This window comes from Schistosoma mansoni, chromosome 5, assembly GCF_000237925.1.
Source record: "Schistosoma mansoni strain Puerto Rico chromosome 5, complete genome".
NCBI lineage: Eukaryota > Metazoa > Platyhelminthes > Trematoda > Strigeidida > Schistosomatidae > Schistosoma > Schistosoma mansoni.
The window spans coordinates 8696643-8710217 of record NC_031499.1 but is presented as its reverse complement, the minus strand read 5'-3'; the positions used below and the strand labels follow the sequence as shown (position 1 = coordinate 8710217).

Below are 13575 nucleotides of genomic sequence, written 5' to 3'. Positions count from 1 at the left end.
ACCAATATTTATGTGTTCAAATAAATAATAAATAACTTGTACGAATATTAAACCGTCGAAGTTTTTGATTTTACTCTTTTCAATCGTGAAGCGGATTGTTGTTGAAGTGTTATACATTCATTTGTTCGAATTATCTAGTTTGAACAAATCCTGTTGGTATTAACAGAACTGCTAAAAATTGTTCGTCAATAGAAAATATTGTAAACTGTAAGAAAACATAATAGTCACATGAACTAATATGTATATTAGAATAGTGGATTTGTGGAGATTGTAGTAATTTCTAATAGTTGGATTCATGAATCGATTGAAGCTAGACCACCGTTGAAAACGTGGAAGCACTGGACGGCTGTTTTGTCCCAGCATGACACCCCTTAACATTGCGCATCCGCGACCCCGCATGAGGAACTCGAACCGAGGATATTAACACCATTGGATGCCGTCTCAGTGGTCTAGAGGTTAAGCGTTCGTGCGCGAGACCGAAGGTTAGTGAACTTCTTGTCCTTAGTGATAACAAACCGTCACTCGAAAACTAGCCCCATAAATCGGTTGAAAAGTAGTGCAAAACCAGTGAAATAAAGAAAAAGTGTGTATGTGTGTAAAAAGGATTCCACTTACTGCCAATAGTTTATTATAGCATTGTTGTTTAATATCGGATTCACCAAGTAAATGTATTCTAGCTAGACACATATTTACATCGTTTGGATTACAATTCATAACACGTAAATAATATGTACCCGGATCTAGGATTGAGGTATCAATCTAAACAGTTATGTAGGATTTTTTGGCAAAAAATAAAAGAATACAGTTATAAGAATGTTTTTAGTAAATCAATAAATTTGGTAAAATTCATTTGAATAGAAGAATGGAACTATGAGGTGTAAAAAAGCTCTATACGGATAAGGAGTTAGTCATTACTTTGAATTGACGGATACCCCCTTGACTATTGAAATGAGTCATGTAGGTAGGTACAAACTACTTGGTTGGGGTTCACATTATTAACGTAAACGATGAATAGAGACACTGGGTGACAAAGCTTAGAATCATCTGCAATGGAACAGGTGGAATCATTCCTTGCCTTCAACTAGATTTTGAGTTTCTAAAGTACCTTAGAATTTTATCTTTTATTTTTTACCTAATTAACCCATATTTTCTCCTCGAATAATATCTTTGATATATATTCCTTTCTATTAATATTAATACTGTGACTACGTTCACGTCTCTGGGATTTCTCTTGACAATTTCATCTGTGCCAATGGGGTGTAGAAACGTGAACCGGTGTGCACATGTAGCAGATTCTACGTTACGTTGGGAAGAAGTCTAAAAGGCTTAAGAATAATGACAAATTACCTAAAATTGGAGATCTATTCGTCTAGTAATATAAATGATTAGATCTTATATCACTGATTAAACTGTAGCATGTTCACTACCACAAGACCTGAAAGGTCACAAGTTCGACATTTCGTGCATGTTTATAGCCATACGTTTGCAATGTTGAGGTATTTAAAATCATAACAACAAAATACAGATTAATTATGTGCTCATCACTTGTTAATAGCTTGCTGAACAACATCAGTTTGTAGTCAAAACTATATTTAAATTAAGATGAAATATCTATGTTTGATGATCCATAAATGTTTATCGGTATAAGTATAGCGTGACAAAATGGGTACTTCCCTCCTCTTCAATAGAATGTACACTAATTACTTATCAAACGGCACAACATACTTTCGTTTATATCAAAGTGTAAATAATTATGGACAATTAGAAGAACTATGAACAGTCGTGAAGTTAGAATTCAAATCAAAGGGAAATAAAGTCTAAATAAATATAGAGATCAATAGAGAGCAGGTGTCTACAACAACCGACTAGAATCAGGTTTGACAGAATAAGCTGTGTCTAAGTCCGAAAAAATCAGTTCTATCAAACGTTTGTACTTAAAATGTTATCTGGAAGAATAACGAACGTATCACACAGAGAGGACAGTTGTTGATAATGTTTATTCAAAGTTCTGACCGGCTGTAAATAAAGCTGAATCCGACCTATTCAACTGGTGCATTGAGAATGAATGATCAATATCATAGTACCTTATTCTCAATGCTAACAATAGCACTAACATCAAGTCTTACGGCTGAGAATTATTAACATTACAAAAACTGAATAATGGGGTGATCTCTATGGGCACTGGAAGAAAGAAAATTTGTAGTGTATTAAATATTCTACAAAATAACGCATTGAAGGTGTAGACAAAAAAAAGTGAAGAGAGGGGAAGGATAATAGTTGTAATGACATCAGATGGGCATGAATTCGAGGTACACAAAATATTTTATTAACTAGTAGTTCCTACTACTAATGAGTAGCTAAACAAATATTTCCTAGAAAAGATATATGTATGTATAGTATAAGGAATCATGTTGACTGTTTCAAGTTACACTTTATGATTGTATGAAGATCATAGATAATAATCGGTTTCATTTATCTGGATGCACCTATCATTGACCAGTTTTGATTTTCGCACTGAGATTTTAACCTAATACCTTTCGCTTCCAAGCTGACAATATGGAGGTAATCCGTTTAGGGCTGTAAATATGCCACCACAGGGAAACTGATCAATTACAATCGTTAACACTAACAATGCGAAAATACAAAACTATTATAATTTAATTTTGGTGCAGTTAAAAAACAATAATAATGTGGGTTAAAAGTATGAGAAAAACTCAATTTAATTGGATCAAGGTTACAAGGGAAAAAGAAAGATCTCACAATAAAACAGCAGGCACCAACCGAATCACACTTGATGGGAAAGTTATGGAAGAAGTTTAAACCTTTACGTACCACCTGGTAAGCATCAATTATAAACAAGAAGGATCTGATGCAGATGTAAAGGCATGGACTCACAAAGAAATGGAAGAATTCTTACAACTCATGAACGTCCAAAACTCAAAACAACCATCAAAGGCAACATCAAAGTTAGAATCTTCAATACAAACATCAAGACAGTTACAGTGTACGGAGTTAAAACTTGAAGAACTACTACAGTTATCATTAATAAGGTACAGGTATTCATAAACAGTTGTCTATGCAAGATACTCCATGTCTGTCTATCAGACACCATCAGCAATGGCCTACTGTGGCAGAGAACGAATCAGCTTCCAGATGAAGAGGAAATTAAGGAAAGACTGTGGGGGTGGATAGAATACACACTGTAAAAATCGCCAAACTGCGTAAAAAGAAAGTCCTAATTTGAGTTTCTCAAGACAAGAGGGAAAAAGGCAGACCAAATAAAATATCGCGTTTGGGAAGCGGAGGTAGTCATCATAAAAATGGATGGGACTTGTCAAAAACTGGACGACTCCATGATAGAGTAGATTGGATATTGCTGGTAGGCAGCCTATTCTCCGCGAAGAGTAATAAGCCTGAGTGAGTAAATTAAGGTTAGAGTTAACTTACCAGTTTTCTTGTGGATCTAGGGATAGGTTGAATCTTCTCCACTGTATAATCAAAGAAAGAAATAGCATCCTACAGATAGTTGGATGGTCGGTGTGTGGCGGCAGCAGTGAACATGACAGAAAACAAAAGAATATATATAACAACGTGGAATATATAAAAAATTTAAAAAATAAACACATAAATCCATATACGTTGGTTATTTAAATTATCTCTCAAAACAGACGGTTTTTGAAATTTTCTTTCCTCGCATTTCTACAGTTATGGACACATACTGCTCATAGTATGTGTTTTTGGAAATTGTTGAATTTTACTGAGATCAAGAAGACAATGGAAGATGGTGGTGTATTGTCGCAGCTCCATTGAGTTTGAATTTGTACATTAATGTATCCCAGCTCAATTGTCTAGAAGCTAGGAGTTCGAGTGAGGGGCCAAATGTCAAGGGTTTGATTCACGATCGTTTAACTTAAGTCAATCAGTGATCTTAACAAAACATACAGTTTTGTTTTGATACGGCTGACGGTAAGTCCTAATTATAAATGACTGAAAGATTTTTCTAATATTAAAGGGGGTGTATGCAAACTACACAAACCAGACAACTAATGAATAACACTTCTTCAATAATTCCACATACACGGTTGATAGGAAAGAGAAAAATAGAGATAGAAATCAAGAACTTAAGCAAAAGCTTGATGATTAGAAAAGACTGAATTGTAATAAACCAACTTTGTTTATATACCAGCAAATATGAAAATGAGATATGTAGCAGAAGCAGCAAGCTGAAAATAAGGACAACCAATCGCACAATAGCAAACGTCAGTAGAGAAAATTCACAAGTGATTGATCACTGAGTAGTGACCACTGTCATATACGTCAAGTCCTTCTTAGTGCTGTTGGAAATCTATTGGTCAAGTCGCACTGTGGCCACTAGTCTAAGCTAATTGACGTTGCGTACACTATGTTGAGATGTTAAGTGGAGATCCAAGGTAGTCGACAGGAAACCCTGAACCTAGGTTTCATTCTGCTTGGTACTCATCAGCAAGATGTACTTGTATTCTTGGGGGAACTGATGCTCCCTGGTGAATTTAATCTAGTTTCAACCAGCTCCACAGTCGGAGACGTCGATATTGAGCTATTTGAGCCGTGAATGATCTCCTGTAGAACTGAGATATATTTGCAATGAACTGAATGGAAAAACGTAACCCCAGACCTCCTTACACATCAGAACTATTATTTACTAAATGAACTGAACTAGATAATTTGAGATCTTTTTAAACATACACACATGATGGAAGAAGACCTACCTGTCTTGTTATATTACCATAAGCATAGATAGTAATATGTAAAGTGGACAAAAATTTTTGTTTATATGCAGCAAGATCAGCTACTGACAAATTTTTCAGTGCACTCAATATATCTGTAATTAGATAAGCTTCTTTACGAAGAAGATAAAATTGAAGATGACTGTGAAGTAAACAGACGAAACAAACAAACGAAAATTATTCGAGGAGTAAATATATAAATGATCAGTAAATGAATTAATCAGCAGGATAAAAATGAGTATAGTGGTGGTCAAGCGTTATGTTATACGCTCAACCCATTTATATACTGACGTACACACTAACTATACTCGAGTTCAACTTGCTGTGCAAGTGAGAAGATTAAGAATGAGTAGGAAGGTATAATTTGCAATCTAACACACACTACACATTTGCACATATAAAAATATATATGTCCGTCAGATACATAAATTACTAGTTACTTGTTTATCATCACCTACCTAAAACTTAGTCTTAAGATAGCATGTGAACATAAGTGCGCACTATTGTGGTAGACGCTACTGACAGGGATGTTTATAAGTAGCGTGTAGCGGAAATTAGTGTCGAAGTTGCAACAACTGTCGTACAGAGTGAAGAGTTTCAGAGCGTCAAAAGCACAGAGTTGGCAGAAAACTCGGAGACCATTCGGGAAGACAGTTCAGATCGCATGACACACTGGGAGATGCAAATGGACAATCGAAGGCTATGTTTAAGTATTATGGGAATACTTTACAACCTTTCGGAATAATATACATTCTTCCTGCCTATTATCGTACTTTACAATGTTTGGATTAGGTTAGCTTATTAATAAGATACTCCGTATGAAAAAAGGCAGAAGTCTGTATTTGCAATCATGCGTTTAATCTATGACAGTCTGAGCATCATGGTGAGTGGCACTAATCCTTAAGCCTAGAGTCAGATACATAAACCGGTGATTTATAGGAAATCTAATCTAATCAATAATCACGGGAGCCTAAAACACAAAAAGTCAGCATCTAGGAATCGTTAATCATCTTATGGATTGATACCACGTTTAATACGACATTATAGATTTCTTATTCCAACCTTTTAATCTATCCCGGACAGAACAGTACGCCATGAAAAAAATTCTGAATAACAACAAAAACAATTTGGGGGTCAGGATCGAAGCAATAGTATTAAAAACCTCATTCAATGGTCCATTTCGAATCGCATTTCTCACCGAACATGATGCTGAGACAGTATATGATCAGTTTGGAATCGCCTGGACTACCACCCACACCTGACTTCCTGGAAAGTTTTCCGCTTTTTAATCATACGAACTGAGGAGGCTGAATCATTTAGAAATATGATCACCAGTATACGTCATTTAAGACATTACATGACGTTATAAGTAGTCGTCTTACAGTAATCAACTTTATTGTCCACTGCATTTAAGCATCATCATCATTCACGATAACAATGAAACTGTTTAAAAAAGTAATGTTAATTGGCTTGTGTTATAACGTGAAAGTCTGTGCGTGCCCAATTGTCATATCGATTGCTTGAGTACCCAGTTATATCGATTGGCTCGCCTATTAGAGAACAGTGAATTTATTGATCAGATCAATGATACACAATATCGTATGAGCTGTATTGAGTACTACTCGGTCCTGCTTTCTGCCTAGCCCAGCCAGTTAAGTCGAGAACACCAATAACAGCCTCTGCAATATGAATCATTATTCAAACATACTGCGTTTTTATACCAATCAAACAGACCACATCGTACCATAAAATGGGAAATATTTCTACAAGATTTGGCCAAATATGGCTGTGGCACTCACACGATATAAGTTTGTTATACTATTTCACTTACGTATTGAGTACATTTGGTTTAAGGGCTTCATTATAATAAATTTGAAGTACAGCATCACGATATGATTCAAAATATTCTTTAGATAAATCTTGAGTTTGATCCAATATATGATCAAGTATAGTTGAATAAAAATACTAATTTTGAGGACAAAAAAACAACAGAGGAAAGCATAATTGAACACTGAGTGCATTGTAATTTAGCCTAAAATAATAAACAAATAACCTGTTTTATAATGGTTACTCATAACTTATATAATTTAAGTCAGTCAGTCACAACCTAGAACTTCGTACGTATGTACATCAGTTCGAGTTGCCATACCACATTAACACACAGATGCAGTTGTCGATTCAAATCCCATAGTGGTAGAACTAGTAAGAGTATAAGCATTAATGTGAAAGATTAGGGTTTGAAGATATTATTCAAGTAGTATTATCCAGTGAAATAAATTTGGAAAGAGAAAAAAGATAGAGAGATGAAAAATTCAGAAGATTAGAATATGGTAGAACATGGAGAGTGGATGCACCTTCGCCATTGCAAACGATTTTGAGTCATGTCATTCAAGGTCTCTAACCATCGATGATAGCAATTGATGTTTAGAGAAGGTAAATAGAAGAAATCAAAGGCACATTCGTTAGTATGAAGAATGATAATACGTTACAGAAATTGAATAAATCATGAGATATTTGGAAATCAAACATTAAACCGATGATAAAATGTTGTATGTGGTTGTAAGGTAACTACTGACTACGATGCATAGCTTTATGAACAAATAAAGTTTTTATCGGGTATTCGTAACAGCAACTGTGAACCAGATGGCCTCCAGTAGAGTTAGAGGTTCGAGGTCGGTTGACAATTTCCAGTTGAACTGTACAACTTTACCTTCAGAGTATGAGTTTATTGGTTATAGTCTTAACTCTATTTAAACCCACCTCCCTGGCATGGTGGAACCCAAAGAAACAACCAATACACAGGTAGATTGGGCCACTAAAAATATACAAGTACAATCACCACGTCAAGCTAACAGCTACAGTCGGGAAAACTGAATATTAAATCCAACTATTAGACTATGAATTCATCCAAACATTTTCTGTTATCACTCAGGTATATGCATGCATGCATTTACACAATTCCATCTTTCTGATAAAACATGATACTAAGGCTTTTTATTAGAAATGCACAATGAAATCAATTTACGGATTACATATAGTGCAAAGTTGATGTAACTTACGAAGTAAAAATATAGATAATGTTAAATATTTACGAAAGAACAACATTACTCTTATAATCCCAGCAAAAGACTGATCTCGGTTAAGATATCATTCTATATAAGTAAGCATCAATGCCAAGGTTGGACTTGATAATTCCAAATAAATTGAGCATTCGGTATATCACACAAAAATTTATTCTATTTATTATGATTGTAAATAAGGTTATACCAGTATGTTCTAGTATGAAATGTCATATCAGTATGTACCCAAGATCCATCCCGGGGGTGTCAGTTAGAACCTCCAAGTCTTATGGTGAATGGTTGTTGTACAAAGATTCCTAGTTTTTAACTATACCTTAACCGAGAACAATCTGTGATGAAAAATAAATCAATTTTCAGAAAATATTTTCAACTAAACAATGAAAATGGTAATAAAACTTACAAATAGTTTTTCACTAAAACCGCTAATACAAATACGTAAGCCATTATCACGAAACGCTACATCTTGTCTATGAAACATAAAGAAGAAAATATATTAGATCTTTCATACATATATCTACATACATACACTTAAAACAATGAGATAATATGAAGTATTTCAAAGAAGCATCTACATTTATTCATGAATAGTGTCAGCTGGAATAATTCAGTGTTAACATTAGAAATTGTGACATAAGTTGGAATTAGACTAATGGTAGAAGGCGTAAGAAAGCATCAATTTGACCAAGGTGCTAGATACGACTTGTAGACGATCGATACCAACTTATATGGCAATTGGATGAAGTAAGCTTTTTCGCCGATTATTGCCAACCGTCTAACAGTAGTGTGCATGAAAAAAGCAACAAGTTAGTGGCTATCTGCACTTAGTATTTCAGTGGATAATGCATTAGGGTTCGAAGCAAAAAGTATCGAGTTCCAGTTTCAAAATGAACCTTAGTGGAAATAGATTTATTTGACCATAGAACGTGAGTTCTGCATTTCATTGACAATGTTAAAACCATCTATTTTATCAAACAAAATGACAATATCAAGGTAACCCGAATAGAATATACTGAATGTGAAAAAATATTAATCAGAAGTCAATTCTGAATTTATTACCAAGGGGATAATTTAAACCTTTACGAATAACATCAGGCAACAAGTTTGAAACATATCCTACATAATTCAGTTTAACCATTAGATAGATAATAATAGTATTCATTAAACAACTTATGCACACAAATAGTATGGCTTAAATAAAGCAAATACAATAAACTTGGGTGAATTGATGAATGAAATCACCATCATTAAACTTTTTTTTTCGTGGACACGGCGAGTCCACCTAAGGGAGTTGGAAAACCTTAATTCCAAACCAATGGTGCACATGGGCTCCAGTATCCTGAAGGAACAAATGGCGTATGAATTAATGGTTGTTGACCGGCTAGTAGCATCTGGGCGGCCTGCTTAAACATCTGGGCTACCTGTTCCTATCATCTATATATTTCAACAAGCTATCTAATATTGTTTGTTTTAATACATCATTATGGCTATTAAGCACACAACCTATTCAGGTGCGTTTCTGAAAACTGTACAACCTTTCGCTGTAAAGACTACAAAAGGCCTAATCAGAAATATCGTGTTTGCTGGGAACATGCAGCAAAAAGAATATACATTATTCATATGTCGATTGACTGAACTGCTGACATCTAACTGGCGATCACTGAATATTTATCATCAGGAGCAACGAAGAAATAAGAAACGATTTTGTACCAAATAATATAATATTGAATAAAGATAATAATAATAATAATACCATGGGACTGCATCTCCTTACGATGCTCCACTACCTTGTGGATCAGACCTTTAGGTCGAAGGCTCCGGGTGTGGTCCCCTAAGAAAAGCACCTGCTTCAGTTTGGGCACCTGGTCATATCACAGCCCTCACACAAATCAAATGAGATTTGTGTGGCGCATATGTATTCAGGGCCCCTTTGTACCAATATTTATGTGTTTAAATAAATAAATAAATGAGCTTTTCTCAACAAACAAACAACGAATAACAACTCACACTAAATCTGCTTCACCAGCTTCATAGGTGATTGTACTCAGTGACTGATTTAAGCCATAAACCATTAATGTATGCAATGCCATGCTGTAAAAAATTAAGGATAAAACGAATATCTAACTAAAAAAAGTAAACAATTAACAGAAATGCGATACAGTGAAAATTAAATAGACATGTATCTCAATTCATGATTTTCTGGCGGCCTTCTTGAACATATGGGCTACCTATTCCTGCCATGTCAACGAATATTCATGTGACACAGTGTTAAGCAAACTAATACTCTTTACGTTGAAAACGATTGACTAATATTTTTGAAAACTGAAACTGTAGTTTGAAACACAAACTCATAAATATTAAGGCTGAGGTTAACCACTGTGTTTTATTGTTTAGTTGGTGTGATGTTTCTTATGATTTCGACTATTATTCAGTTCATTTGGTAAGTGAATATTTGCAAGTAATTGCAAGGGTTTGTAATGTATAAGGAAAACAATAGTCAGTCAGCTACAACGTAGGACCAGGCACATTTATGCATAGGTCCGAATTGCCATACCTCGTTAGCATAACAAGATAAACACCGGATTCATAGAAGTAGTTAATTTAGTGGTGGTAATATATAAAAGATAGGTTGTACATAAGGATATAGTATAGGAAGGAAGACAGATATGAACCAGTTTTAATCTCAAGGTTTAAGGGAAGATAAAGAGTGTATACACCTACGCCATTGTGATCGATTCTGAGCCATGTCACCTAGAGTCTCCAACCATTGGTTACGATAGTCACGCGGACCTCAACCAAGTAGTCTGCATCTGCCAACGTGGCTGAGACCTGAAGTTTATGACTTTATGGACTGATGCCACGTTTCGGTTTGACCCTTACTAAAGTTCTTCCAACCGTTTCCACCACTATTCAGCATTGCGCGTCGTGGTAATCGGTGTTCAGGCATACGTAACACGCGGCCTAACCATCTCAGTCGATGAAGATTCATCACCTCATCAACTGATTTACCATCATTCCCTAATACCCTGCGTCTAATCTCACTAACAATAAAATCTACTAAGACAAGCACTTACAAATAATGCCAGCGAATCAAACTGATTTAACGCTTGTGGAATAATTGAAAAGTTCGCTTCTACATGAAGTAAGCTCGGACGATGATACTGATATAGTTCAGAAGGAAAATGCAAGTTCAACAGTCAAATCATCTAGCAGTTCATAGTACTCAATAACACCAAAAAGGCATCCCTCACTAAGGCTACAAATCTTCTTAACTATATACATGTATGTATATAGAGTAATAAATCATTTAATTATCAGAGGGGTTTTTGTGGAGATTTAGTATATTTCATAGTTTTAAAGCGTGAGTCAATTGAAGTTAGACCACCATGCAAAACCTGGAAACACTGGACGGCCGTTTCGTCCTATTATGGGACTCCTCAGCAGTGCGCATCCACGAACCCACAATCGCGAAATGAAATAAATCATTTCCCTGCTACATGACTTACTTTTCTTTTGTCTTTGATACAATATCCGACCAAAGATGAATCATGACAGAAGCTGTGAAGAGAAAAACAAAATAAACAAAACGGACACATTAGTTATCAGCATGAGGTTGTTAAAATTACTGAATTTCATTGAAGCCATGAACCGATAGTCAGTGTTGGACCACGCATTCAAAAACAGGAAGTAGTAAATAGCCATTTCATCTTAGTATGGGACTCCTCAGCAGTAGGCATCCAAGACCCCGCCTGTGAGAATTAAACCCGCTTTGAGAAGAGGTTTCCGGGAGTTTTGAGGATGCCGTCGCGAGGGCCAGCAGAGAAAGCGCTGGTTAGGGCAGTCTGGTGCGAGAAGGTGATGTCGAATAAAGCGTTCTGCGGAGTGGCATCGGCTGTAGCGGTTGTTGTCTCTTACGAACTTCATAGTTCCTTAGTTCCAGTTGTTATTACAACTACATTCCTGTTCTCTTCAATTCGATCTCCTCAATCTTCTGCTGCCAGGCATTCTACTTCAGATTGATGTTACATACTACTTATATCCGTCAACATAAGTAGCATACACCACACTATTACTATCAGTGATTAAAGAATAATGACATTGTTAGGTTGTCAAACAGTTTCTGAGTGGAAAATATTTTGAATATGCAAAGCCATATGATAGCTGCATTCAATAACTCTGATATCAACAGTTTCAAGAGGAACTTTTTTGGCAACTAAACGTAATTCAATCTCCATCAGAAACTCAACAAAGATTATAGTGAAAAACATTTTCAGCTTAAATCAGTAATGATATTTTTTAAAGAAGGGGTTGCGTTTTTGAGCTCAATCAAATGTTCCAGTTGTCTTATTTTGTAGAACATCATCAGTATATAATGTGTGAAACGAAAGGCAATAGAAGCTTCATCGTTAAAACCATCTCTTGACAGCGTTTGAGAGTTCTTCACAAACATTTCCCAGAAACGGAAAAAAGACTATAAACTCTTCGTCTAATCAGCGTTCGGTGGAAACTTCATATAGAGTTATAGAAAAACAAGTGATTATGTATTACATCCTGACTAGATAATTACCTATTTCTTTAATTAATTTTCGTATGGTTTTAGAAGCTTCCAGAGTATCAAGATCAAAGCCTATAAATCCATGAATACCCATTCTTTTTTATACCTAAACTAACCTTGGAATTAAAGCTTATTTTCATAATTTCTCCTTTTATTTTCCTTTAGAGATTTAAGTGTAGGTCTCTGGGGGGCGAACCAGAAAGCGGTTAGAATTCAATGTCAAGCATTCGGGTATCTAATATGATTATATCTGATTCTTGGGGGACAAACTCATCACGTAAATAAAGCCAAATTTCAGAAAACCCCTTTTAAAAAGTTTGAATGTACAGGATAATGGAAAATACAATTTTCTAGGTACATTAAACATATCAAATTAATATGAAAATTACCTTTAGGACATTTAAAACGAGTACTTTGTTGAAACCATAAATGACCATATTTTAAACGTGATTCTGCATCAGGCTCCAAGTTTAGATCTACAGGTTGCTGAATATATATATACACATAAACAGGGGAGAAAAACGCTAACATTATGCAATACAATCTAAAGGGAAAACTGGGAACCAGTTCATGTTTTAATTATGACACCTAATATATACACACGTGTGATTTTTATATTTTTTCCTAATAGGACGGTTGTTCAGTAGTTAAGGCATTCGACCTTTAGTCACTAAATCCAGGATTCAAACAGTGCTCCAGTTCGAGAAATGGATAGTACCAATAGTTTTTACACTTTGAATGTGGTTTGCGGACAGGTATATGAATCTATACCTGGTAAATGAGGAATTAAAAAAATTTTCCCGATGAAAAGGTGTTCACTTTTATACGATGTAATGTTTGTTGCAAGCGGTGTAATTTATTCCGTGGATGTTATTGCGTTTGTCTTCTGTTGCTGTTACGTCATTAGACGAAGTGGATCTCCGGTCCATCTACTAATACTCAAAAAATCCTAGAGAAAGAAAACCATATGAATTATTACCACATATAAATGTATACAGACAACTACTGATCCGAATCTTATTATGAATGTGGGAAAATACCGAATTCAGGGAATTCAAAAAATCTCAGCGAATTTCGAGAAGCACTCCATTCGAGCCAGTCTACAATCGACAGGTATAATGAAATAGACTCTATTTATCAATCAATCACGTAGTCAGTCAGGCGTCAACAAAACAAT

At 35.3% G+C, this 13575-nt stretch overlaps 1 protein-coding gene across 1 annotated transcript in view; it reads right to left on the bottom strand.

The window, feature by feature from the left end:
* Smp_155220 (family M16 unassigned peptidase (M16 family)) overlaps positions 1-13575 on the bottom strand; it is a gene marked incomplete at both ends in the record, with an annotated part of 31037 nt that overhangs the window by 15392 nt on the left and 2070 nt on the right. Inside the window, 8 exons of the mRNA XM_018797813.1 lie at positions 616-759; positions 3448-3516; positions 4749-4908; positions 6598-6731; positions 8247-8313; positions 9851-9934; positions 11350-11401; positions 12788-12884. Coding sequence (XP_018652818.1) covers positions 616-759; positions 3448-3516; positions 4749-4908; positions 6598-6731; positions 8247-8313; positions 9851-9934; positions 11350-11401; positions 12788-12884 — 807 coding nt within the window. The remainder of the gene's footprint in view (positions 1-615; positions 760-3447; positions 3517-4748; positions 4909-6597; positions 6732-8246; positions 8314-9850; positions 9935-11349; positions 11402-12787; positions 12885-13575) is intronic.